The sequence below is a fragment of the Castor canadensis genome, chromosome 15, assembly GCF_047511655.1.
Source record: "Castor canadensis chromosome 15, mCasCan1.hap1v2, whole genome shotgun sequence".
Lineage (NCBI taxonomy): Eukaryota > Metazoa > Chordata > Mammalia > Rodentia > Castoridae > Castor > Castor canadensis.
Window position 1 is genome coordinate 87,420,482 of NC_133400.1, and position 27,976 is coordinate 87,448,457.

The 27,976-nt window shown below is 36.8% G+C and overlaps 1 protein-coding gene across 1 annotated transcript in view; it reads left to right on the top strand.

Moving 5' to 3' along the window:
* Positions 1-26,004, top strand: part of Kin (Kin17 DNA and RNA binding protein) — a 34,048-nt gene extending 8,044 nt beyond the window's left edge. The window contains exons 5-13 of the mRNA XM_020172777.2: positions 831-1,012; positions 4,248-4,296; positions 5,280-5,340; positions 10,026-10,152; positions 17,381-17,431; positions 19,200-19,268; positions 19,992-20,091; positions 21,561-21,661; positions 24,165-26,004. Coding sequence (XP_020028366.1) covers positions 831-1,012; positions 4,248-4,296; positions 5,280-5,340; positions 10,026-10,152; positions 17,381-17,431; positions 19,200-19,268; positions 19,992-20,091; positions 21,561-21,661; positions 24,165-24,227 — 803 coding nt within the window. The 3' untranslated portion in view covers positions 24,228-26,004. The remainder of the gene's footprint in view (positions 1-830; positions 1,013-4,247; positions 4,297-5,279; positions 5,341-10,025; positions 10,153-17,380; positions 17,432-19,199; positions 19,269-19,991; positions 20,092-21,560; positions 21,662-24,164) is intronic.
* The last annotated feature ends 1,972 nt before the right edge of the window (positions 26,005-27,976 follow it).

Below are 27,976 nucleotides of genomic sequence, written 5' to 3' on the forward strand. Positions count from 1 at the left end.
CGTGGTGGAGCAAGGAGGCTTACCCCGTCATGGACAGGAGGCAAGAGCACAGAGGGGCTGGGGTGAGATTTACCCTTCTAGGACATGCCACATTGTCCACCCACTAGGCCCCACCTAGGTTCTACTATCTTTCACAAGTGCCACCAGGTTATGAATTCCATCAGTGGATTAATCCATTGATGAAGGTAGAGCCCGCATGATCCAATAGCTTTTCAATAGCGCCACTGGCTGGGGACTGGTTCAGCACATGAGCCTTCAGGGGACATTTCATATCCAAACCACAACACTCACATTTAGGTTAAGAGTTACTAGCAATCTCTTCCATCCCTTCCTCCATATGAATTTTACTTTAGAAAACATCATACCTGTGATAAGGTGATTTTTTTAACTTTGATTATTTTTTCCCATGTCTGATGTTCATAGGATGTGACTTTGAGAAGAGTGAAATTCCTTGTCAATATATTACTTATTCAGTGTATTACTATTTTCCATTTTAAGTTAACAGAGAATCATGTGTTCCTTGAATATTAAATACTTAGATGTGTTTGAATAATTCTATGCAGAATAATACTTTTTCATGTGTTTTTTCCTATTTAATTATGTTATCTCAATGTAATCTTTTTCTGTTTAAAGAGATAAAATATTCCACTGTATCTGAATTTCTTGTAAGTATGAACATGAAAAGCTCATGTGCTTCAGGAATTTGTGTTTTATTACTATATTTGAATGAATGAGTAAATACACAGAGAACACATTTATATTTATATTTTGCTTTGATTATGTACAGATTTATGCTGCCTGTTTTTTTTTTTTCTTTTCTTTTTTTTAAGGCTTGTGCAAAGTGGATGAGACACCAAAAGGCTGGTATATTCAGTACATAGATCGGGACCCAGAGACTATTCGTCGGCAACTAGAATTAGAGAAAAAGAAGAAGCAAGACCTTGATGATGAAGAAAAAACTGCCAAATTTATTGAAGAACAAGTGAAAAGAGGTCTGGAAGGGAAGGAGCAGGTGAGTAGCAATACTATCCGGGAGGCAATATAAAAATGTCTAAAGAAGTAAAATTACTTGTCTTTTTAAGCATTGAATTTAGTTGTTATAGGTGTCCTATAACATAAGAAAGAACATGACAGAGTAGAAAAGCATGGGACTAGGAGTTGAGACAAACCTTTGGTTCAGTTCCTGAGTTACTAACTTAATGATCTTGTATAATTAAATAATCTTCCTAAACAGTGTGTGGGGGAACATGTAGTCCAGCCCAGGCAATACCAAGAATATTTGAAGGTGAATAAGATCACTGAGCTGAAGAGTCTCTGAGAATCAATGGGCAAAAGCCTGGTGAATGAATAAGGGAAGGTTGGGTAAGGGGTTCAGGTTTTAGGCTTTTATTTCAGCAACTACTTGTCAGTTTCTCTTGCATGCCAGAACTCTTGTAGGTACTGGGATACACTATGAATAAAAGATGAAAAAAAAAAAAAAAGCTCCTTATAGGGCTTCAATTCTAACAGCTGTATGGGAGCAGGGAAATACAGCCTGGTATGTATGTGAAATTGTTAGCCATTTAATATTTTTAAAATACTTTTAAAATATTGTGGGCTAGGGATGTAGCTTAAGTGGTAGAGTGCCTGCCTAGAAAGTACAAGTTCCTGAATTCAAACCCCAATATCACCAAAAAAAATTTTTTTTAATAGAGGAGGTGAATTTGATCAAAGTATATTATATGCATATATGGAAATATCGCAATGAAACTCTTGTGTATAATTAATTTATGCTAACAAAAAACTGAGCTCTCACTAATGTACATGCAATAAAGCATAGTTTGTGTTGATCTAATGTTACTGGAAGCAAAACTAGGAATCTCCCTATATAGCTATCCTCACCTCAACTAGCAAAAACCCCTGGTCCTCCTTATTCATGTTTATACTCTCTCTTCAACAAAATTAGAGATAAGGGCAAAACAGTATCTGTTGGAAGGTTGGAAGCAAGGGGGTGGGGGTGAGAAGGTGGGGGTGGAAGGAAAGGAGGGGGTAGGGGGAAGAGGGAGTAATGACCCAATCACTGTATGCACATATGAATAATGAAAATTAAAAAAGAATCTAATGTTACAGTTCAGTGAACTTCTACATACATGTGTTTGGAAAGAGAGAGAGAGAGAGAGAGCGAGCTCCACCACCCATATAAAGGTCTAGAGTATTTCTGATATTCCAGAAGGATTCCTCAGGCCCATTTCCAATTGATACCCCATCCCTCAGAAGTAACCACTATTCAGATTGGTTAGATTAATCTATCTTGAACTTCAGATAAATGGAACATACTGTATTGTGTCTGACTTTTTAAAATCAAACATAATGTTTTGCAATTTACTACCAATTTACACTTTTTTTAATTAATTTTTTTTTGAGACAGACTCTCACTATGTAGCCTACTGACCTCAGACTCTTGATCTTCCAGCCTCAGCCTCCTGAGTGCTGGTATTATAGGTATACACTAACATACCTGGCCTAGTTTTTTAACTGATACATAAAAACAAAAGTTGCACATAATAATGGAGTCCTGTGTGATGTTTAACACATGTACACGTTGTGTACTCAGGATAAATGTCTTTACAAACATTTGTCACTTTTTTCAAATTGATGTAGCATAGCCCATTTTCTGATTATAACACAATTTTTTTTATCCATTCTTCTGAGGAACATTTGTCTTGTTTTCAATTTTAGGTAAGCCCTCCACCACTGAACTACATTGGCAACCCTTGAATCAACTTTTGTACCAGTTATTGCATTAGCACTTACAAAGCAGGCACTCTACTGCTTGAGCCATACCTCCAGTCCTAATTGTACTTCTTGATGAGAGAGAGACAGGGAGAGACAGAGACAGAGAAAGAAAGAGAGAGAGAGAGAGAGAGTGTGTGTGTGTGTATAATAGTCAAATCAATATATATATGTACATGTTCATGTAATCTTTAGGAGTTTCTTATGTTAAACTTAGGAAAAAACTTTAGGTTAAAAACTGCTGGATTATGAAATTCAAACTCCTGCTTAAGATTGGAAGCTCCTTAGTCTTGAATTTCTCTTATACTTGTAAAATTTAAATCTCTGTTGTAGAGGAAATATTATAATCGCCTATTGTAGAAATTAAAAAGGATCACATCACCTCTTAATTACTGTCAAATTAGGAAAATAGCTTGCCATTTGGAGTAACATTATTGTTTGGCAGCATTTTCGTTTTGTTTTGGCAGCACTGGGAGGTTGAACTCAGGGCCTCACGCTTGTTGGGAAGGTGCTTTGCCTCTTGAGCCATGCTGCTAGCATTTGGTAGCATTGTAGTTTAACACTGCTAAAACCTTCAATTTACTTTGCACTTTTCAGATACTAGTACTGTTTTTCCCTAAAAGGTGGGAGCATACTGATCAGCACGTGCTCATTCTGTGTTTAAATACATCAATTATCTTATACGTGAGATTTTGTTGTTTAGCCTTGGCATTAGGCATTACTTGAGAAAAGAATAAATATTTTAGTTAGAGTTCAAGAGCATCTTTTTTTTAATTTGTTGAATCAACTATTAATATTTATTGGACACTTACTATGGCCCATACTGTGCTAAATGTTTTGTACACCTTTATCCCTTTGAAAGGGCTCTTGAAGATAGAGTAACTGTGGCTTAACGAAGATGATGGAGTGACAGAGATAAGAGAACTAAAAAGTTACAGAAGTGTTTTTTTTTTTTTTTTTTGGTAGTACTGGGGTTTGAACTCAGGGCCTTGTGCTTGTTAGGCAGATGCTCTATTTCTTGAGCCATACCCTGAGTCCTCAGAAGTAGATTTGATGCACAGTTTTCTTTGTTTAGTTTAAGGTGCTTAATCATTATGCTAAATTGTCTTATAATATAGAAAGACTTATTTTTAAAAGTAATCCTCTAGCTAAGATTCATTATTTTATTGCCTTATGTTTTTGTCATTTTCTTTTCAAATTTTAATAGAAATAAAATTGTAGGTAAACTTCTGTAGTGTGGTATAGAATAGCAACTTTATTATCGTTTGGAATAACTCTTAATTGGAGAAGATTTGTTATGCAATGAACTTTTTTTTTTGCCTTAGCCTCCCAAGTGCTGGGATTATGGGTGTGTGCCATGTGGAGTTTTGTCTTCAAACTGCCTTGCAACTGAGGTAGCAAGTCATAATTTAATCCTATTGGACTTTGATTGTAAATGCACTGTAAACTAAACCTTCACATTTTTTTATTTTCAGGATGCCCCTGTGTTCACGGAACTAAGCAGAGAAAATGATGAAGAGAAAGGTTGTTTTCATTTTTCTTTCTTTTTTCTTTGCTTTTCTTTAAATATGGATTCTTTTCTATTGGTTTGGCTAAAAGCTAGCAACACATCTGGGAATAAGACATTTAATTCATAGGGCGGCATTGTTCTCACCTGTAAAATGAAAAGGTAACAGTATGAATTGGATGTGATGCCTTCAGCCAAGTGTAACAAGATTGAATGAAATTGTTTAGTTTAAACAATAAGGAAATGTCTTTCCATAATAAGAGTCCTAGCGGCATAGTGGTTCTGCATGCCATGTAGACATAAAAGGAAACTGCCAGCACCTCAGCCATCATACCCAGACTTAGCATTTTCTAGAGAATGGCAGAGAGCCTCTCTTTTGAAGTCCCCTTAGGAGCAAGTAAATCTCTTAGAAGACTGTCCTCATCCCGGTGATCTTCCTTTCAAATGTCACTGGCTAGAACTATGTCATATATCCACCTTAAAAGCAGTGACAAAGTTTGTGCTATTTGGTTCAGACAACCAGGATTTCCCCCAGAGCTGTAGATGGTGTTTTATCCCCTGAACTGCAGACACGAGGTATGAACACATAAACAAAGACGGAGTACTATTAGCAAGGGAAAAGGGGAAAATAGAATGGCAAAGCAGCCAGCATTGACTGCTAGAGCAATGTGACATATAAGAGTCTGCCCAAGTCTACAGGTGCTAGCTGAGGACTTTTTACAGGAATCTATATTCTTGGTAGACTAACAGTATAGCCTCAGTGATTAAGAGTATTTGTGAATAGGGTTAGGTATGGTGGTTCATGCCTGTAATCCCAATACTCAGGCTGAGTCAAGAGGATCAAGAATTTAAAGCCACTGTGGGCTATATATTGATACCCTGTCTCATAAAATGAAAACAAAACAAAAAAAGTGGATACCATGAAATCTTATCTGTGAAGTTTTATTATAATTTTCCTCATATACATAGATATATATGGAATAACAACTTTTTCTTGTAGTTACATTTAATCTGAATAAAGGAGCATGTAGCTCAGCAGGAGCAGTGTCTTCCAAGTCAAGGTGAGTTACAGTAACAGGAATCTTACAACTTCAGAAGTTTGGGAATTGTTGGAGACTGCATGTTAAAGTTTTGTAATTCATTTCTTCCTGCTTGTAGTTTTCTTTGTTTTGGTTGGTATTTGTTGTTTGTTTGTTTGTTTTAATGGTTTGTTTTTTAGCCGCTATTTTTTTCTTACTTCCCTGTGATGAGATGGCCTTTGGAGGAAAGGCTCATTTTAACAATTTTATTTTATTTTGTCCCATTTTATTGTTCAAGCTGGCCTCAAACTCCTGGCCTCAAGAGCTCCTTCTCCCTCAAGCCTCCAAGTAGCTGAGATGCAGGTACATGCCTGCGTCTGGCTAGGAAACGCTGATTTTGATGTCATGTTCACACAGACACATTTGTGCTCCTCTGTGACTCCTTCTTCATTTAATGGTTCCTTCTGTATTACTTTAGTATTGTAGTTTCTTTTCTTATCACAGCCCATTACCATAGTTTAATGTTAGCCTGGCTGTACATTTTCTGTTTTCCCTGCTATATTGTGATTTTGTGAAGATAGAGATTAGGTTGTCAACCTATTCCTTATCATCATGTACAGTATAAATTCCTGAAGAGTAGTATTTGGGAATAAAATAGCATTGCAATGGGAAAATATGTGCCATAGTGAAGTATGAGAGTATTCAAGGAAATTAAGACAAGGGGACGTGATTAAAGGCAAAAATGAGAAGTATTGACTAATATATTTTAAAATAATAATCCTTGATCCCAAGGAGTAGTAACCAGGGTGGCACCAGTTCAAGTTTGGACAGTTGCTAGGCATTGTCCTAGCAGAAGTATAAAAGGTTGCTATGGACTTTGCACAAGGTTGTGGTCGTGATACGATAATTTTTATCAGGCCAACGTGTGAGAACTGTTCCTTTGTAACCTCCTGGCCTTATTGTTTTATTTTCTGTTAGGGTTGACACAACTAGCTCCATTTTGATTCTGACAACTTTCACACTCTCTGTTCTCTTTCATTATTTGTTATTCCTAGGTATAGGTGAATATTGTTTTAGTTTAGTTTTCTGTGGCTACTGTAACAACTTACCACAAACTGGGTGGCTTAAAATAACAGAAAAATGTCCCTTTCTGGAACCCTGAATTCTGAAATCAGTGTCACTAAAATCCAAGTGTTTGGAGGGCTGTCTTCCCTTCAGAGGCTCTGGGGGAGAATCATTTCCAGGCCTCTTGCAGATCCTGGTGGCTGCTAGCATTCCTTGGCTTTGCAACATCTTCAGATGTGTCTTTTCCTATCTTCACATCATGGTCTTTTTTTTTTTTTTTGTCTTTTCTTTTTTGGTACTAGGATCGAAGCCAGGGCCTCGCACATGCTAGGCAAGTGCTGTACCACTGAGCTACATCCCAGCCCCCACATCACCTTCTCCACATATCAAATCCCCCTGTGCTTTCTTAAAATAATAAGAGTGACTGCATTTAAGCTTCACTCAGATGGGATAACCTCTTCACCTCAGTATCTTTAGTTTAATCCGATTTGCAAACCATTGTTTCCAAATAAGGTAACATTTGTAGATTTCAGAGGTGAATGTATTTGGAGGGGTCTACCCAGCCTGCTTTGCCCTTATGTCATCTTGATATCATTAGTAAAAAATATAGTAGTTTTATTTGACCAAGTTCTGTGAGTCTGTCTGAATTATCTATATTAATATGTAAATATTGTCATAGAAAATGCAACTGACTCATCTGAAATTTTTTCTCTGAGATTATGGTGTATATTTTACATCTTCTGTTGATTTATATCTGTTGTATCGCAAAAGCCTTAAATGAATTAAATGATGTAGATATCAAAGTGGACATTTTAGGCTACTTATGCTTCCCTGTTACTTGAAGAAAGGTTTCTTAATTTCCACTTATGTTTTTCCTTTGGATGTCCCTATCTTTGTTAAAAGCACCAGAATTCACTCTGGCTTCCAGAAGCCACACTAATCTCTTTCTAATCTGTTAAGATTTATTTCTTATTTTAATTTTAACCTCATCTTAACCTCACTAAGCTCTGATACAACCTTAATATTGAAAGCAGAAAGATCTTTCTAAACGTCAGGTCTTACCCTGTCATTCTCTTATTAAGGACTCTCAGTATCGGTGTTGGTGACTTACGTTTATGCATGCTACTATGTGACTCTTGTGATTCCTGCCCTTTGCACTCCAGCTAAAGTTTTTGGAGTTTCCTGAATGTGCCAGGGGGGTCTCCCTGTTTCTTGCCTTTGCACCTAGTATTCTCTCTTCTTGGTGTACTTTCCTGTCTGTGTTTTTCCACTGTCAAGAGAACGGGGTGCTCATTTTTTTTTTAATCCCTGTTGCTTGTTGTGTTCTGAACATTTAATAATAATAATGCATTTAATAATGATGGAAAAGTTTCTTGGTAGAAAATTCTCTGTTTAGTGTTGTGTCTGTGTAGTGAAGTTATTAAATGGATCATTTTAACAATTTTTAAGTGTACAGTTCAATCCTCTTAAGTAAATCCATACTTTTGTACAGCTATCAGTGTACCATCCATCTTCAGGACTTTTTTTTATCATCCCAAACTGAAGCTGTCACAAGGCAGAAGAATAAGCAAATGTTTCTTCAAGAGTTGAGAGACTTCTTTAGGAAACAATGGACTAGCACGCTTTTCTGAGTGACTGCAAAAAGGAATGGGGGTTATGAACACATACAGAGGAAGTGAGCGTTCCTAGAGCCCAAATTAACTACTTACTCCTAACCTTCCTTTTGCTGTGGTTATTAGTGCCTATTTTATAAATATGGTTGCTTGTGATCAGAGTTACCTCTAAATTGGGTGGATTTCTAACTCAAGGTACATTTAAATCTAAAGAATGTTTAAGTAGCAAATCAAGAAGCTTCTCTGTATTTGGACATAATTTGTTCAAAAGCAATGCACATTATGTATAGTTGTCACACATCTGAGAATCAGAACTTAAAAATATGTTCACTGGGTTGAAATATGGGAAAAACCTTTAGGGCTGGTGGAGTGGCTCAAGTGATAGAGCGCCTACCAAGCAAGCGTGAAGTCATGAGTTCAAACCCCAGTACTGCCAAAAAAAAAAAAAAGTAATATGAGAAAAACCCAGTAAGTGAAGTTTCACAAAGGTAAATGTAGACCTTACTATTAAAGAGAAAACAGTTTTTATAAAGACAGAGCAGAGGAGTCTTGAACTATAATCTTCTGTATAGAAAAGATTGTGAGGATTTTAGTTAACTTCAAACTGAGTGTGAGTCTTTAAAAATATCCTAGTGAATCTAATTCTACCTTTAAATGCATTGAAAAAAAAAAAGTCTCCCTAGGCCAAGATGCAGCTCAGTGATAGAATGTTTGCCTAGCGTGTGAGAGGACATGGATTTATTCAGTTCTTAGAATTAAGGGAAGAAAAAAATTCAAATAAAGGAAAGTAACAATTCTATTGTGTTCTCTACCAACTACACTTTTCTCTATCTTTTTTTTTTTTTTTTTTTTTTTTTGGCAGTACTGGGGTTTGAACTCATGCTTGCTAGGCAGGCACTCTGCTCCTTGAGCCACTCCACCAGCCCTGTTTGTGTTGGCTATCGAAAGAGGCTCTTGCAAACTATTTGCCCCAGCTAGTTTCAAACCTCAATCCTCCTGACAGAGTCACTAGGATTACAGGTGTAAGCCATTGGCACCTGACTGACACTTTTTCTTATTTATCTCTATGGTAATGTTGTATAAATATGACACGTTAAATGATTAGATTGGTAAGGTTTGCTTAGTCAGCAAATACTAAGTCTCTTATTTTATGTGAGTTAAAAGATAGTTACTGCTACTTTACAGAAGAAAAAAGTATATTGTCCTTCCCCTATTATAAGAGAGGAGTTACATGTAGAACTGTTTATACATGGGGGAGTGAGACTCATGCCACAAGTGCTATGGCAGGTCAAAAAACTGGAAGATCCAAAACCCAATAGGAAGAATGGACCTTCAGGAATCTTAATGAATGGAATAAAAGATTATTTTAGGTCTCAATTGAGGCATGTGCAAATGTTCAGAGATGATGGACCACAAGACATGGTCCAGTCAATAACAAATTGCTCAGAATGGCTGGTGCTCAGAAAAGAGTCGGGAATGGAGACTAGAGTGGTATTCTGAAAAAATTGTATATCGACACTAATGAATTTAAAATGTGCACTAGCAATATTAAGTAGTCAGGAACAATAAAAAGACTTTTAAGTGGACATAATCAAATGTGCTTTAAAAACCCAGAACTGATAATGATGTACAGGACTCCTAAAAACATCTCATGATCCTTGCAATCAAGCAGGAGTTGGGTCAAATTATTATCCCCATGTATGGATAAGAATCTGAGGTGTCAGTCAGTGAATTTCTAAAGATCCTAACAGCAGTAGGACCTGATCTGCCCAACCCTAAGTTGTTACCCTCATTCTGCTATACTGATGATGGTGGAGCTAACAGACGGGTAAAGGGAGGTAAGACAGGACAGGGTGAATGTTCTTTCTCATTATGCTGATAGGCCTAGGACGTGCAAACTTCATTCATTGTTTTGTCTGACCTACCCCTGTAACATTTGTCTCCACTGTTAATTCTGTATGCCAGCATGGCGTGTGTGTGTGTGTGTGTGTGTGTGTGTGTGTGTGTGTGTGTGTGTGTCGTCTGAGCAAGCACTGTTCTGTTCACCAGTTCTTTAGGACCAAGTGCACTGAAGACGCTGGGCAGTGTAGCATCAGTGAAGCGAAAAGAGTCTTCCCAGAGCTCATCTCAGTCTAAAGAAAAGAAGAAGAAGTCTGCACTGGATGAAATCATGGAGGTATGGTTTGTGGACTATGTACAGGCGCTTTAGCAATTAGAGGAAGTTTGTAATTCAAACTGAAGGAAAGTTAAGTAATTTCACCATTTATTAAATTAATATAAAGTTAGAAAAAATTACATATGAAGTGAGGGAAAAAGAAGCCTAGTTACTGGTTCATCTGAACGAGTGTCCCTCTACCTCTCATCATATTTGTTTATTTTCATGCCTCTAAGGGTGTCTTTAAAACTTTCCATGCAATTAGGTCAGCAGAGTTGAATCAGAGGGCTTTAGTGGTAGTTGAGATCTGGATCCTCTTTTGGTGTCCTGCCTCCTCTAACACATACTCTTCTGTCACCACTGACCTCCATTTAGCAAGAGGAAGCTGTGACATTCTTTTAATTTGATCTAACCTGATGATAAGTTTATGTGATGAATCATTGAAAATATATGACTACCTAGATTTAGGGACATACTTTGACTTTAAATCTACCCAAAATTCTACAGAAATACTGCAGAAGGTTCTCTTTTCCTTTTTTGTGATGTTGGGATGGAACCCAGGACCTTATGCATGTTAGGCAAGTTCTATACCACTGAGCTACATCTCCAACCCTGAAGAAGTTTCTTAATATACTCTTAAATATTCCTTTCTCCCTCCCAACTCAATGCTTTACTGTATCAATGAATTTATAAAATTAGTGGAAGAGAAGAGAAAGGACAGGAGAAGAGAAAGAACAAATGGATACAAGAAGCTAAATTTTTTCCCTTTAATATTATATTCTGTAGTCTTCCCATCCCTTTATTTGTGAAGGTATAGGAGGAATATTAGATAACTGTTTAGTGTTCTCTGTTACTAGTACTCACACTATGCAGGACAATATGAAAGATGTGAAATGTAAAATGAATACACTATGAAGTGTTGACATTCCATCATTCAATGGATATTGACTTGCCATGTTTTGTGACTATGTAATAGGGAGTCCTCGTGTGTCATGAAGCTGTCATTCTAGTGTGTGGGGGGTCACTTAATAAAAAAGTAAACCAATAAATAAGTAATTATGCAAAGCTAAGTGCTCAGGTACAAGAGTGAGGAGTTGGGGGACTTGTGGAAGCTTCCTAAGGCAGAAAAGCATAATAAGCAGATGCTGTCAGCATTTGAGATTCGGCTGAGTAGGGACAAGACCACAGAGGTTGTATATACCACAACAGGGAGTTTTTAATATAAAAAGGGAATATTTAGCAAAAGACACACTAAGAAAAGAGTTGCTGTGACTCTAGAGACAAGGCAGGGAGGTTAGGGATTTTTTTTAAATTTAGATTAATTCAAAGAAAATGGAAAGCAGATCTTCATACTTTAAATGTAATATGTACTAAATTTAGAATGTTCTTTGTTCATATTTGAAAGTTGGAGGACTTTTTTTTTGAATATTTTATTTTATTTTTTTATTTTTATTGTTTTATTATTCATATGTGCGTACAAGACTTGGGTCATTTCTCCCTCCTGCCCCCACACCCTCCCTTATCACCCACACCACCCCCTGTCTCTCCTCCCCACCCCTTCAATACCCAGCAGAAACTATTTTGCCCTTATCTCTAATTTTGTTGAAGAGAGAATATAAGCAATAATAGGAAGGAACAAGGGTTTTTGCTGGTTGAGATAAGGATAGCCATACAGGGCATTGACACACTTTGATTTCCTGTGCGTGTGTGTTACCTTCTAGGTTAATTCTTTTTGATCTAACCTTTTCTCTAGTTCCTGGTCCCCTTTTCCTGTTGGCCTCAGTTGCTTTTAAGGTATCTGCTTTAGTTTCTCTGCGTTAAGGGCAACAAATGCTAGCTAATTTTTTAGTTGTCTTACCTATCCTAACCCCTCCCTTGTGTACTCTCGCTTTTATCATGTGCTCAAAGTCCAGTCCCCTTGTTGTGTTTGCCCTTGATCTAATGTCCGCATATGAGGGAGAACATACGATTTTTGGTCTTTTGGGCCAGGCTAACCTCACTCAGAATGATGTTCTCTAATTCCATCCATTTACCGGCAAATGATAACATTTCGTTCTTCTTCATGGCTGCATAAAATTCCATTGTGTATAGATACCACGTTTTCTTAATCCATTCGTCGGTGGTGGGGCATCTTGACTGTTTCCATAACTTGGCTATTGTGAATAGTGCCTCAACAAACGTGGGTGTGCAGGTGCCTCTGGAATAACCTGTGTCACAGTCTTTTGGGTATATCCCCAAGAGTGGTATTGCTGGATCAAATGGTAGATCAATGTTTAGCTTTTTAAGTAGCCTCCAAATTTTTTTTCAGAGTGGCTGTACTAGTTTACATTCCCACCAACAGTGTAAGAGGGTTCCTCCCCACCACCCCGCATCCTCGCCAACACCTGTTGTTGGTGGTGTTGCTGATGATGGCTATTCTAACAGGGGTGAGGTGGAATCTTAGTGTGGTTTTAATTTGCATTTCCTTTATTGCTAGAGATGGTGAGCATTTGTTCATGTGTTTTTTGGCCATTTGAATTTCTTCTTTTGAGAAAGTTCTGTTTAGTTCACTTCCCATTTCTTTATTGGTTCATTTGGGAGAATTTAGTTTTTTAAGTTCCCTATATATTCTGGTTTTCAGTCCTTTGTCTGATGTGTAGCTGGCAAATATTTTCTCCCACTCTGTGGGTGTTCTCTTCAGTTTAGAGACCATTTCTTTTGATGAACAGAAGCTATTTAGTTTTATGAGGTTCCATTTATCTATGCTATCTCTTAGTTGCTGTGCTGCTGGGGTTTCATTGAGAAAGTTCTTACCTATACCTACTAACTTTAGAGTATTTCCTACTCTTTCCTGTGTCAACTTTAGAGTTTGTGGTCTGATATTAAGCTCCTTGATCCATTTTGAGTTAATATTGGTATAGGGTGATATACACAGATCTAGTTTCAGTTTTTTGCAGACTGCTAACCAGTTTTCCCAGCAGTTTTTGTTGAAGAGGCTGCTATTTCTCCATTGTATATTTTTAGCTCCTTTGTCAAAGACAAGTTGGTTATAGTTGTGTGGCTTCATATCTGGTCCTCTATTCTGTTCCACTGGTCTTCATGTCTGTTTTTGTGCCAGTACCATGCTGTTTTTATTGTTACTGCTTTGTAATATAGTTTGAAGTCAGGTATTGTGATACCTCCTGCATTGTTCTTTTGACTGAGTATTGCCTTGGCTATTCGTGGCCTCTTGTGTTTCCATATAAATTTAATGGTAGATTTTTCAATCTCTTTAATGAATGTCTTTGGAATTTTGATGGGAATTGCATTAAACATGTAGATTACTTTTGGTAGTACCGACATTTTTACTATGTTGATTCTACCAACCCATGAGCATGGGAGATCTCTCCACTTTCTATAGTCTTCCTCAGTCTCTTTCTTCAGAAGTGTATAGTTTTCCTTGTAGAGGTCATTCACATCTTTTGTTAGGTTTACACCTAGGTATTTGATTTTTTTTGAGGCTATTGTAAATGGAATTGTTTTCATACATTCTTTTTCAGTTTGCTCATTGTTAGTGTATAGAAATGCTAATGATTTTTCTATGTTGATTTTATATCCTGCTACCTTGCTGTAGCTATTGATGATGTCTAGAAGCTTCTGAGTAGAGTTTTTTGGGTGTTTAAGGTATAGGATCATGTCATCTGCAAATAGGGATATTTTGACAGTTTCTTTACCTATTTGTATTCCTTTTATTCCTTCTTCTTGCCTAATTGCTCTGGCTAGGAATTCCAGTACTATGTTGAATAGGAGTGGAGATAGTGGGCATCCTTGTCTGGTTCCTGATTTTCGAGGGAATGGTTTCAGTTTTCCTCCATTAAGTATAATGCTGGCTGTAGGTTTGTCATATATAGGTTTTATAATGTTGAGGTACTTTCCTTCTATTCCTAGTTTCTTAGAGCTTTTATTATGAAATGGTGTTGGATCTTATCAAAGGCTTTTTCTGCACCTATTGAGATGATCAAGTGGTTTTTGTCTTTGCTTCTGTTAATGTGGTTTATTACGTTTATTGATTTTCATATTTTGAACCACCCCTGCATCCCTGGGATGAAGCCTACTTGGTCGTGGTGAATAATCTTTTTGATGTGTTGTTGAATTTCGTTTGCCATTATTTTGTTGAGGATTTTTGCATCAATGTTCATTAAGGAGATTGGCCTATAGTTCTCCTTTTTGGAGGTGTCTTTGCCTGGTTTTGGGATAAGTGTAATACTGGCTTCATAAAATGTGTTAGGCAGTTTTCCTTCTCTTTCTATTTTGTGGAACAGTTTAAGGAGGATTGGTATGAGTTCTTCTTTAAAGGTCTGATAGAATTCAGCAGAGAATCTGTCAGGTCCTGGACTTTTCTTTTTGTGGAGACTCTTGATTGCTGCTTCAATTTCATTTTGTGTTATAGGTCTATTCAGGTGATTAATTTCCTCTTGGTTCATTTTTGATGATCATATGTATCTAGAAATCTGTCCATTTCTTTAAGATTTTCAAATTTATTTGAATATAGGTTCTCGAAGAAGTCTGATGATTTCCTGGACTTCCATGGTGTTTGTTGTTACCTCCCCTTTTGCATTCCTGATTCTACTAATTTGGGTTTTTTCTCTCCTCATTTTAGTCAGGTTTGCCAGGGGTCTATCGATCTTGTTTATTTTTTCAAAGAACCAACTCTATAAAATTCTCATTGAGTACCTGTAGTATGTCTTCTTTTAAATTATTCTTGTAGGCTTCATTGGGTCCTTTGGCATAGTTTATCTTCATTTTGTTGGAGTCTGGATCTGAGTATCTGTTTTCTTCATTTCCCTCTGGTTCCTGTACTAATTTTTTCTGTGGGGAAACTGGTTTCCCTGTTTCTTCTGTCTTCCCGTCATTGTCTTTGGTGTTGTTACTGTCCCTGTACTGTGTGCAATTAAGTATTTTCTGGCTTGTAGTAATAACAATGGTAATATTTAGAATGGAAGGGTGAGAGGAGATGGAAAGCAAGAAGTTAAAGAAAAGGGAAAAACAAATGGACAGGTAGGAAAAAACAAAATAAGGAATCAAACAAAGTTTCAAAGGTATAAATAGGGAGTGTTGTTTACTAATTGACAGTAAGCTGAACAGACCTTAGAGAGACAGAGAGGATTGAAAATAAAAAATAAAAAGAATAAAAATAAGAATAGAAATAAAAAATAAGTAAATGAAAGTAATATATATAAAAATAAACTAAAACAAAATGAAAAATAGAAAAAAAAAAAGAAAACCTCCAAGTTCAAATGGAATGAAGTTTCAGTCTTAATAATTTTGGTGTCTGTCTCAGTCTCCAGTCCTGGAGATGGTGCCTCAGATGTTGTTCTGTAGTTGTCTCATCAAAGGGGATGCATAAAGTAGAGTAAAACTGTACACAAAAAAAAGAAAAAGAAAAAAACAAAAAAACCCACAAAGTGTCCCAAGTTCAAATGCCATATAGTTTCAGTAAGTTTTTCAGCATGCAGGTGTAGTTCAGTTGTTTTCTCATCAAAGGTAGGAAGAAAAAGAAAAAAAAAAGGAGTCTGGAGACAGTTCTGTGAATGGCTACCTGTGGCTGTGGCTTGCCTGCAGGCTGCTGTCAACAGCTGTTGCTGGAGGTGTTATTTATGCAGATCTCTGGGGTGAACTTAGCACTCACCTGGTCCCACAGGCTTTGTTTGTTCAGAGTTCTCCTGTGCGGGAGCCGCTGCTACAAGCTTTCCCCTTTCCAAGCACTGGGAAAGGTGACACTGCACCCGTGTTCTCAGGCCTGTGTGTTTATTTACAGTTCATGTGGGAGGTGGGTCTTCCCCCCTCTCCTGTGGAGTTTTCCTCCCACTGCCACTTTTACAAGCTTTCCTGCTCCTGATTACTGGGCAGTGCTGCTGCTGCTGGCCAGCGTGTTTGTTTACAGCTCATGTGGGAAGTGGGTCTTCCCTCCCCTCCTGTGGAGTTTTCCTCCCTCTGCCACTCTCACAAGCTTTCCTGCTCATGGTTGCTGGGTGCGCACCCCTGCTCCTGCCGGAACCTCTCCAGCCAGGCCCAGCTTGTTTATTTACAGTCCTGGGAAGGATTCCCTTCCCCCAATCTTCGGTGCTCAGTGCGCCCCACCCTCTTTCCAGCGTGTCTTCATTGTTCTTATTGCTTATTACTCAGTTTCTCTTTTTTCCCCGGGTGGAGGTCAGTCTGTCCACGGGGCTATGCTGCTCTGGGCCAGTGTTGTCTGTGGGAGTACTGCAGTACCGCTAAGCTCACTTTGTCCATGTCTTCCCAAGCCATTTGGGCGCGGGCAACTGGTGGCCCGGGGACCTCCTGATTTCTCCGTTTAACATGAAGTGGAGATTCTCTGCACCGGCTGGAGGTGTGGAGGGGTCAAAGTTTTGCCTTTTTTCGGTGGTTTTGCCTGCAAGGTGTGTCTCCAGCGTCTCTCCAAGATTTCACTACAGGAGGCACGCTTTCTGCTTCCTCCCTCTAGCTGCCATCTTGGAATCTCCTTGGAATCTCCTTGGAGGACTTTAAAATGAGGTTTAGAATCAACTAAAGAATTACATTGTTGAATCCTATTCAGAGTTGGTATTTGGGGCTAACACTGAGCAGTTGACAAAGAAAAAGGTGTGACATGCAGCCTTAAAAGCCAGGTAGTACTTTTCCTTTTGGCCCCTCTTTAATTTACATCTCACTTGGTAATTTTCTTTCCTTTTGCTCATACCTCCTTTTGCTATCAGATTGCCTTCCTAACCATGCCATGTTTTATTGGTTTATGTGTTACGTTTTTGCCATATGAAAAAAACTACATTTCCCGCTCACGACAGTCACAAGGGAGAATGGGGGAATGCAAGGAGAGGGTGCTCTAGTACTGGCCTTGGAGCATTGCCAGGTGCGGGATGTTTTTGTTTTCTGCCCAGCTGACTTGCTTTGCTACATATTTTTTTAATTCAATTCTTTTTTTAAGTAAAAAGCTAATTGCACCTCTGTGTGTGGTGATAAATGCCTGTAATCCCAACACTCAGGAGGCAGAGGCAGGTGGTTTTGGAGTTCCAAGGCAGTCTTGTCTACATACCAAAATGCTGTCTCAAAAACAAGCAAGCAAACAAAAAACTAATTACAAATATTGTTTACTTTTACTTATCAGAATTTAGAGATTGTATCATTGGTCATAAGAGAAGTATAGATTTTATGGTGCTATTTTGCCCGTGGAATGGTATTTGGAATGAATTAGTTTTAAAGGGAAAATTTTATGAATATCTTGTGTGTTCTGTAGATTGAAGAGGAAAAGAAAAGAACTGCCCGAACAGACTACTGGCTACAGCCTGTAAGTGTTCAGTAAAGCTTCCGAGTTCTGTATTTACTTTTAGTGAATGATTTAATTAGTATTTGGCATAAACATCCAAATTTCTCAAATATATGTAAATTATTATTGGGTGCACCTGTGATGGAAGGTTACTTTGTATTCATAGCCAATAACATTCTTTGCTGAATATGTTGATGGACAAGCTTAATTTTAATTTTTGCTGTAAGATAAGAGGTTGTATTTTCAGAAATGTGTTTAAAAAGTAGAATTATAAGGCTGATGGACTGGCTTAAGTGGTACAGCAACTGCCTAACAAGTATGAGGCCCTGAGTTCAAACCTAGCACCGCCAAAAAAAAAAAAGGTAGAATTGTAAATACTGAAGTACTGATCTTTAATTTATAGCTTATTGAAATACCTATACAAGTACTTTACAGAAAAAACAGGTTTTAATTTTACAAACTCAGGTAGGTCTTATTTAATTGCTTATTGGTTATTGCTTTTTTTTTTTTTTTTTGGGTGATACTGGGGTTTGAACTCATGGCCTACAAACAAAGATATACCTCCAGCTCTTAATGGTTTTTTAGAGCAAATTCACATTTTTCATAGTTCCTCTTAAGAGTGTTATATTAAAAGTAATTATCAGCCAATAGTGTTCTAGTGACTCAGTGTCTCTCTTACTTTGAAATGGGTAATGTTTGTTATAATAATTAGCAGTCTCAGAGACATACTTGGAGGGCTTTGTTTTTTAAACTTAGGAAAGACATATTTTAAACAGATTAGGTGTAGGCAAGTACAATGATATAATAAATTATCTTCAGGTTAGAATATAATCCCAGGAGGGCCTTTGAGAAATTTAGCCTGGAAATATGGCTCAATCAGAGATGTTTTGTCCTTAGTTAGCTTCCTTTGGAATAGAGACTTAAGAATATGACCATTCAAGTTTTCTCTTAAACCCTCTTTCTATTGGGTAACCCCCCCCTACAAAGTCCTTACTAAAAGTTTTTCAATACAGTTTTTGGCTTTAAGAAGTGCTTGTGACCATTTCTTTATTACATCTACTTGAAATGGCAAATGTAGAATCACTACAGTGAACATAGCAGTAAGTCAGGCAATTTAACGTTTATTATCAGCCATTAGGTAGCTAATCCAGATCATTAAAAACAATGATAAAGCAGCAAACTCAGAATTAATCAATGTGAAATAAACCCAGAATTCTCTATCTGAAATGAGCTGCTCAGATATTTTTAGTTAGAGCTGATCTGGAGAGATCTTGTTTATATGAACAATTCAAAGCAACCTAGTGAGGAAAGAACCTTGTGAAAAATGTTGTGCAGAAGCTCAAAGACTCAGTTCCTTGCAATTTCCACTTAAGACTCTTGTGATCTGAGTTTTTACCAGCAGCCAAACTAAACAGTATAATATCCTGGCACTTTTTGTTGCTTTGGAGAGAAATAAAGAAGATGTCTATGAAAAACATGAACAAACAAGAGTTGAGAGTCACAGATAAAACTCCTAGCTCTCAAGAAATTTTTGCTGTGGATACCAGCCATTTTGTTTGTATTTTTTTCGTCTTGGTAACCATGTGAAATGAAAAGAGAAATAAGAGTAAAAGATTGCGAGCAGATGTTTTGTCATTACTAAGAAGGGTTAGAACTCCATCATGATTTTGTACTTAGCCAGAGTTACATTTTAGTATAGTTTGTTGAACATAGCCTAAAAGGAAGAAGTAAAATAAAAAAGAAAATTTATGTCTTTTCTTTCATCTTTATTTTTGATGTTATTTTCTAGGAAATCATTGTGAAAATTATAACCAAAAAACTTGGAGAGAAATATTATAAGAAAAAGGGTATCGTTAAGGTAAAGAGATGAAGTTATGATGAAATTTTTTAAAAAAATGCTGACAGCTGACCAAGTAGAGCCATCCTGATATTCCTTGAAAATCCTTAAGCAGAAGTATCGTGTCTAAGGTTCTGATTGTTACATAAAACAAATTCCGAATTCATAATTGTTGGATAAATATTTCCTTTCTCACTAGTTTATGTTTAACCTTGGTCTGATTTCTTTCTGGAGCAGATAGTATGTATGAAATCCCAATACTGTTTTAAAAACTCAGTGTGCATACCTTGCTAATTAATCAGTTAAACAAACTCTTTGTTAATTGTGGGGCAGAATAATTATACTCCTAGAGGTCTCACGAGGGCTTTCTTTCTTTCTTGCCTGGGAGACTATCTTTTGGCTGCTCTAAGGTTTTGAAATCCAAGTTCTTTTTTGCCTTTTGCCTTTCTTAAGTATAGTGTTATTCTAGCACCCACCTTGTACGTGTGTAAGTTGCCCATTTCTGTTCTTATTCAAAGATCACCAATGTCTTTTTCTTTCCTAATGAAAACCTTAACTAAGTTTTGAGTAAGTTTTCTATTAAGAACTGTGGGGTGAGGCATTGTATCTGGAATCTAGAAAATTCTACATTCTAGGAGTTACTCTTTCACTGGAATTTCATTTTTTTAATTTTGTTTTTTTTTTTTGTCCTTGTAACTTAGTTAAAACTTCATCTGTTAAAAAGTTGTTCATTTTACACGACAGGAAGTGATCGACAAATACACAGCTGTTGTAAAGATGATTGATTCTGGAGACAAGTTGAAACTGGACCAAACTCACTTAGAGACAGTAATTCCAGCACCAGGTAAACCTGTTTGCCGACCACTTGAACTCAGGGCTTCACACTTGCTAGGCAGACACTCTACCACTTGAGCCACTCCACGAGCAAGAGGTTCCATTCTTAAAGCCATATTTTTGACGTTATTTGATGGTTATAGGAATGTTTCCTTTTGAAAAACGTAACTGCCAATATGACTGGCTCCCATTTGACTTTAGGTGGCATAATACTGACTTACTCCTGATCAGGCTGGTTTATGGAATAAATAATTTCCCTTCCTGGAATACATTTTTTCTCCTAAAGCAAAGCACAGTCATATATGGATAAAATCAGTCATACCATATTAAGTATATTATTAATATATTCATTTAGCTACCTGAGATAGGCAAATAAAAGTCCATTTTACTTATTTACTTGTATTTTTCCCTTAGCTGACTTTATTCTTGAGTACTTACCCACCTGTGTGTGTAAACACTACTTTGATTACTTTGTTTGCCTCTGACTCAGAATCTTCGGTGTATTGATAATGTCAGTCTTAGAGACTTCTACTTATCATATCCTTTATGCTTTTTCCCTCTAAATAATTAAAACTCTCCTTATAGATTAGAAAATTTTCTATCAACTTTATTGACATAAGTAATGTGTAATAAATTACATATATGTCAAAAATACAATGGAAATACTCCTGTGAAACCATCACAAGACAAATACTGAAACAGTCCTTCATTTCCCTCCCACCCTCTACTCCTGCCTCTGTGTCTCCTCAGGCAGGCTCAGATCTGCTTTCTGTCCATGTAGATTGGTTCATATTTTTCTAGAATTTTATATAAATAAATCATATGGCATGTCTTGTTTTGGGGGAGTAGAATATGGCTTCTTTCACTCAGTATAATCATTTGAATTCACCCATGTTATTGTATCTGCAGCCCATTCTTTTGTTTTGCTGAGTAGTATGTCATTGTATAGCTATACCACATAGTTTGTTCAGTCACCTTTTGCTTGGCATTTGGGTTGTTTATAGTTTTTGACAGATAAAGATAAAACTGCTGTGGACATTTATGTACAAGTCTTTGTGTGGATATATGATTTCTTTTCTCTTGGGTAAACACTTTGAATGGCTCAGTCATATGGCAGGCATAAGTTTAAATTTTTTATAAAAATGCCAAACCATCTTATGAGTTTTAAAAAGAGACAAATTAAAGTACGCTAAGTTTTCTCTGAATACTTCTGGACTCTGAATATTTTCTCTGAGTTCTTTATAATCCATGTAATCTAAAATTAAGATTATCCTTTTAACAAATAAGTGAAAAAAATGAGTATTGTAATGTTAGAATAGTCAACGTCTTTAAAAGTACACTATGGAATGCTATGCAGTTCTTACACAATTAACTTGTAAGACAGGATTTTGTTTTTCATTGTGATCATTCAATGCATTTTGTTATAACAGGCAGCAGCACTTTTTTTTGCATTAAGTTTTATATTCTTTTCTATTGTAGGAAAAAGAATTCTAGTTTTAAATGGAGGCTACAGAGGAAATGAAGGTACCCTGGAGTCTATCAATGAGAAGACTTTTTCAGCTACTATAGTCATTGAAACTGTAAGTTTGATTACATAAGGCACACATCTCAAAATGTGCCCTTGTTCTTTTTAATTGGATTTGTCTTTGTTTTGTTTTATTTTAGAGTCTGGGGTTTTTGTTTGTCCTCCTTTCCATTAGAAATCTAAGCAGAGCTCAGGGTGTGGTTCATTTGGTAGAACGCCTGCCTACCGAGCAAGAGTCGCTGAGTTCAAACCCCAGTACCACCAAAAAAATAGAAATCTTTAAGCTTATTTTCTCCAGTGACTCTGCCACTGATGAAGCATTTTATTTTTTAATACAAAAGAAATGTGTGCTCAACTGTATAAAACCTGAAAACCATAGTCTGACTAAATGTACAAGTTGAGGGTTTTTAAAAACTCCATTAAGTTTTTCTTTCCGACTCAATGAATATAAAGGTGACGAGAAATCCCATTCTTCCTTGTTTTTTTTTTTTTGAGGCAGAGTCTCACTGTATAGCCCAGACTGGCTTCGGATTTGCAATCCTCTTGCCTCAGCCTCCCAGATGCTAGCTGATTGTCCTTTTTTTGTTTTATGCTATTCAGTATAGATCATGCTTCATGTTTGCATCTAATGGAAGCACAAAGCAACCAATTGCCACTGAGATGTATTAGCCTCTGTGCCAACATCCTGGTTCACAGCTTATATGATTTTCATAAAGGTCTAAGTTCTTACTTCCTTTATTGTAAGCCCCAGCTAATTTGCTTTTCTGATGCTGTAATTGCTCACAGGATTGTACTGAGATAGGACCTGTTAGCAAAACATCAGGAAAAGCCTTTCTGGTTGGCTGCAAAGCAACATGTACTCTAGAAGAGAAAACATACCTACTAATTTTTATTTCTTTCCCTCTTTAAAAAATTTTTTAAAGTCTGTTTGTGTGTGTGTGTATTTCTCTATCTATCTCTTAAATCTCCATGTTTTCTTTGAGTCACTTAAACTTTTGAAGTGGTTTCTCCTGCTTTTTTCTTTGCAGGGCTAGGAATTCAATCTGGGGCCTGATGTCTATTAGGTACATGCTCGACCCTGAGCTACATCTCCAGCTTTCTCTTGCTATTTTTTTTTTTTAATGATTTCTGAGAGTAGATTTTATATAGCTAGTAAATTATCTCTAAACAGCCTCAGCTTTTAGCTATTTGTCTAGTAAACCCAGCTGTCCAGCTCCTTTCTTATTCAGATTTGTTAGAAAAGTGTAATTGACCATGGACTTTTAAAAGCAATAGTGAAGAGTTCAACCTGGGTCATGCTATACCTGGGAACTTGTTTCCTTTAAATATAATCGTTACTATATTTTGTAAGAATGACACATCAAACAACATCTTTAAAGGCCTGGGAACATGGTTCAAGTGGTAGAGCACTTGCCTGGCAAGCTTGTGGCCCTGAGTTCAAACCCCAGTACTGGATAAAAAAACAAAAACAATACACTTTTTAAGAGAATTTCTGATCCTCAGTTGAAAATTGTTCAAGTGTCTGTCACGGCTAGAGTCATAGTCATCATCATCATTATCATCATCATGTTATGTTTTGCAACAGAGAGGATCTACTTTCAAATTTTAACCAAAAGATTTAATAACAAGAATTGAAAATTATTGAGCTCTTACACATATGATGTTCCAAGTATTGTTCTAAGCATTTAATATGTGTTAACTCATTTATATTTTCCAACAACTCAATAATATAGGCATTACTGTTACCCCACTGGGTGACATCAGGGTAGGAAACTGAAGTCCAGAGAGGTAAAGTCACTTGCTGAAGGTAGGAGTTGAATTTGGGCAGTCTGGGGCAAAAGCATGTATTCTTAGTCTCTGTGCTCTCAGGTTGTATCTGCCTTTGAAGAGTTACACTTTTCCTTTTTGTTAGATATGAAAGGAGGAAGAAAATATATTTAAAGTCAGACTCATTTTCTGTAATATATACCAGCCCTATCACAACTTGACAAGTTTGAGTATCTGTTTTATTTATGTAAAAATTGCTATTAAAAAGAAACCCCCAAGTAGATACTGGCATAAACATGGTAGAAATTTTAAAAGTCCAAAATGATTATTCTCAATCAGGGAACAGTGGTTACTTGTGAATCCAGGATCCTTCCAGCTGACAGCTCTACCATCTTCAGCAAGTGGCGCCATGTCAGACGGCTCATAGGGATCATGACAGGTTGTGTGTGGAGGACAGCATGGTGGGGCCATCACTTCTGTTTGCTTTCATGGGGTGAAGGTCCATCTATGGCCATGCCTTCCCACAAGAGAGCTGAGAAATGTAGCCCTTTATCCAGGAAGCGGGGGAGATACTGAACACCTAGCCAGTCTCTGCCACAGTGTCACTGAAGAAAGCATAGTTTTTAATTATAATGCCATGGGTTATTTTTTTAAACTCATAGGTGTGTAGAGATGTTAGCTACCTTAATGGGGACATGGAAAAAGTAAATTTACATTTAAGTGTAGTGTCATTTTTTTTTGTCTTTTAAGTACATGTGTTTTTAATTTTTCTTCAATTTTTTAATTTGTAGGGGCCTTTAAAAGGACGCAGAGTTGAAGGAATTCAGTATGAAGACATATCTAAACTTGCCTGACTTTGAAAATTTGTTAACACATTAAAATCCTAAAGCATCAAATTGATGTTTGCCAAGGCATTATGAGACTCTACTGTGTTAGGGTATTTCTTTTGTATAAAACAAATGGATTAATTTAAATATTACTGTATATTTGTTTAAACTTATAGAAAATCTAATTATGTCTCCTGAAGTATCAAAACTGTAATTTTGTCCTTCTGTTTTCTTTTCTTTTGTAATATTTCCTTGATTTTTTTAACCTTCATTAAAGAACATTGTTTTAAAGTGTTTTATATAAAACAGTTGAGAATCATATAACTGCAGAAAATCTTTCATATGTTCTAAATATATTTTTTCAGTAATAGAATAGTAAAGTTGAATTATAAATATAATTAAAATCTAAAAAGCCAAACCATAAATATAATAGTGAGTTTATTTTAATTCACAAACCATATGATTCTCCCATTTAAAGTATGAGTCAGTAGTTTCCAGGATATTTACAGAATTGTAGAACCATCTCCACTATCTAATTTTTAGCATATTTTTATCATTCCCAAAAGAAACACTGTAGACAATATCTGTTCTTCCCCATCCTCTCCCAGCCCTTGGCAACCATTAATCTACTTCTATCTCTATGGATTTGCCTATTCTTAACATTTTATATAAATAGGATAATATAACATGTAGTCTTTTATGATTGGCTTCTTCTGATGTTTTAAAGATTTATCCATGTTGTATCATGTTGGAGTACTTCACTTATTATTATTGCCAAGTAATAATAATCCATTGTGTTGAGTTACCACATCTTATTTATCCATCTGTCAGTTGATGGAAATTTGGGTGTTTGTTTGTACTTCTTAGCTATTATGAATGATGCTTCTGTGACAGTTATGTGTGAGATTTTGTGTGGATGTTTGGTTTCACCTCCTGTGAGTAGAACTGCAGTCATATTATAACTCATGTTTGTGTTTAGTACTTTGAGGAACTGCCAAACTCTTTTACAAAGCAGCCATATTGCATATTGCTGCACTGTACATTTTTAAACAAATAGCACAAAAGGCAGGAAACCCACCGCATCCTTGCTTATGCCTACTCAACTCCACCAATAAATTTATAATTCATGTAACATAAAATGACAGGTTCGGATGTGAACAGTCTTATTGGTACTTGCTCTTTGGGTCTCTGGCTTCCTCTGTGTTGGCTTCTTACCAGAGCAAGATGTCTCCCAGCATTTCCATGTTTACATCCCCGCTGTCAGCAACCTAGTGAAAAAGACACTATCTTCTATAACAATTGAAACAACTGATCTGCAAGTGAGTCTTACGGGACCACACCTGGACAAACCCTTTGATTGATTGGCATTGATTGGACTGGCCAGCTGGGGGTTGTGTCCAGCCCTTGTGCCATCTTACTTTAACTGAGTGGAGACAGGTGACAACTTCTGTTCAAAGAAGATGGGCGAATACATGCTGGTAGTGAAAACATAAGAGGGAGGAAAGAAGTAGTAATAGGGAGATGGCCAATAGCTTTACAGAAAATGTTTAGGGATGGATTAAAGCCTTTTGCCAAGTAAGTTGACAGTGTAGTGTCATGGAAAACAATTGGGTCTAGGAGCTGGGCAGACTTTAGCTTGAATGTTGCCGTTCTGTGCGTTAGTTATGTAATCTTAGAACATTAATATTCTTAAATTGTAAAAACTTAAAAATATAAATTATAAAACGTGTCTCCTGCAGGGTTGATGTGAGAACTGCAGAAAGTATTTAAAACAAAATTAAGAATAATAAAGCTTGGCACATAGTAGGTGTTTATTAAATGTCAGTATGTGAAACCGAGCATCTGAAGCTCAACCTGACGTGAATACCTTCAGTAAGGCAAATAGTCTCCTTGATAGTACTGCAATGAATAAAATGCGACAAATTACATTTCCCTCAAATCTTTTAAGTTTGGAGTCAACTCACTTTTTTGCTTACAGAAAAATGATTCATCCCTACCTCACACATTTAATTCTCTCCACCATCTACCTGAACTTATCTCCAAATAAAATAAAGTAGTGTACTTCAGGTTAAGTTCAATGAAAAGTAAGCAAGAGCTGGCAGAGTGGCTCAAGCAGTACACTACCTGCCTAGCAAGCACAAAGCCCTGAGTTCATGTCCCAGTACTGGCAAAAAAAAAGAAAAGCTAAAGCATAAACATGATCCTAGACTTAAGACACTTTTTTCCCTGTAAGTTCCTAGAGGCCAACAGTAGTTAAGCAAAATAACTGTAGACACTAAAATCAGGTCTTTTTGAAGCATCTTAGCTTTTTTTTTTAAAGTTGACTTTTAGACTATTTTCTATGGATTTTGACAAATGTATAATATGTGGCCACCATTATAACATGCAATATTTTCACTGCCCTAAAAAATCCCCTGTGCTCTGTCTGTTCATCCCTCCTTGATCATTTTATTTCTCGCATAATTTTGCTTTTCCAGAATGTCATGTGGTTGGAGTCATACAATATGTAGCCTTTTTTTTCAGACTAACTTTTTTCACTTGGTAATATGCATTTAATATTTCTCCATGTCTTTTCATGGCTTGATAGCCCATTTCTTGTTAATGCTGAATAGTATTCGACTGGGTGGGTGTGGTGGTGCATATCTGTAATCCTAGCTCTCAGGAGGTGGAATCAGGAGAATTATAAGTTTGAGGCCAACTTAGTCAAAGATACAGTGAGACAGTGTCTCAAAAGCAAAATGAAAACAAAAGGGCTGGGTTTGTAACTCAAATGGGAGAATACTTCCCTAGGAGGTACAAGCTCTGGGAGCAATCCCTAGCACTGGGAAAAAAAAATTCATCGTCTTGGATTCATTGGTTTATCCATTCAGATGCTAAAGGGCACCTTGGTTACTTCCAAGTTTCAATCCATGCTGTATGCAGGTTTTTATGCAGACATGTTTTCAATGCATTTGAGTAAATTTTGAGGAGCATGATTTCTGGGTTGTATGGTAAGAGTATGTTTGGTTTTGTAAGAGACCACCTAACTGGCATCCAAAGTGATTGTGCTATTTTGCATTCCCACAGGAATAAATGAGATTTCCCACAACTCATCTCGGCAGCATTTGATGTTATTGTCGTTCTGGGTTTTGTCTATTCTAGCATGTGTGTGGTGGCATCTCATTGTTTTAACTTGCAGTTCCCTAATGACATATGATGTTTAGCATCTTTTCCTGTGGTTATTTGCCATCTATAGGTCTTTGCTAAGTGTCTTTCCAGGTGTTTTTTTTTTTTTTTTGCCAGTTTTTAAATTAGGTCATTCATTCTCTTATTGTCGAGTTCTAAGATCTGATTTGGTTTTGGTTTTGGTGTTGGCAGCATTGGGGTTTGAACTCAGGCCCTTACACTTTCTAGACATGTGCTCTACCACTTGAGCCACTCTACCAGTCCTGTTCCGTGTTGAGTATTTTTGAGATAGGGTCTCATGAACTATTTGTCTGGGCTGGCTTCAAACCACAATCCTCCTGATCTCTGCCTCCCTAATAGGAAGGATTATAGGTCTGGGCCAGCAGTGCCCTGCTGAATTTAAGGTTTTCGTACCAATCGTTTATCAGATACATCTTTTGCAAGTATTTTCTCCAGTCTGTGGGAGTCTTTTCATTTTTTTCTTTTTCTTTTTTCAACTTGCTTGAGGTCATATCAAACTACTAGCATCCTGGGATAAAACCAAATTCCCTGAATATGCTTTATTGGAATGCATTAAAGCCTATTGCTTATTTGCTGGTTTTCCCTTGGTC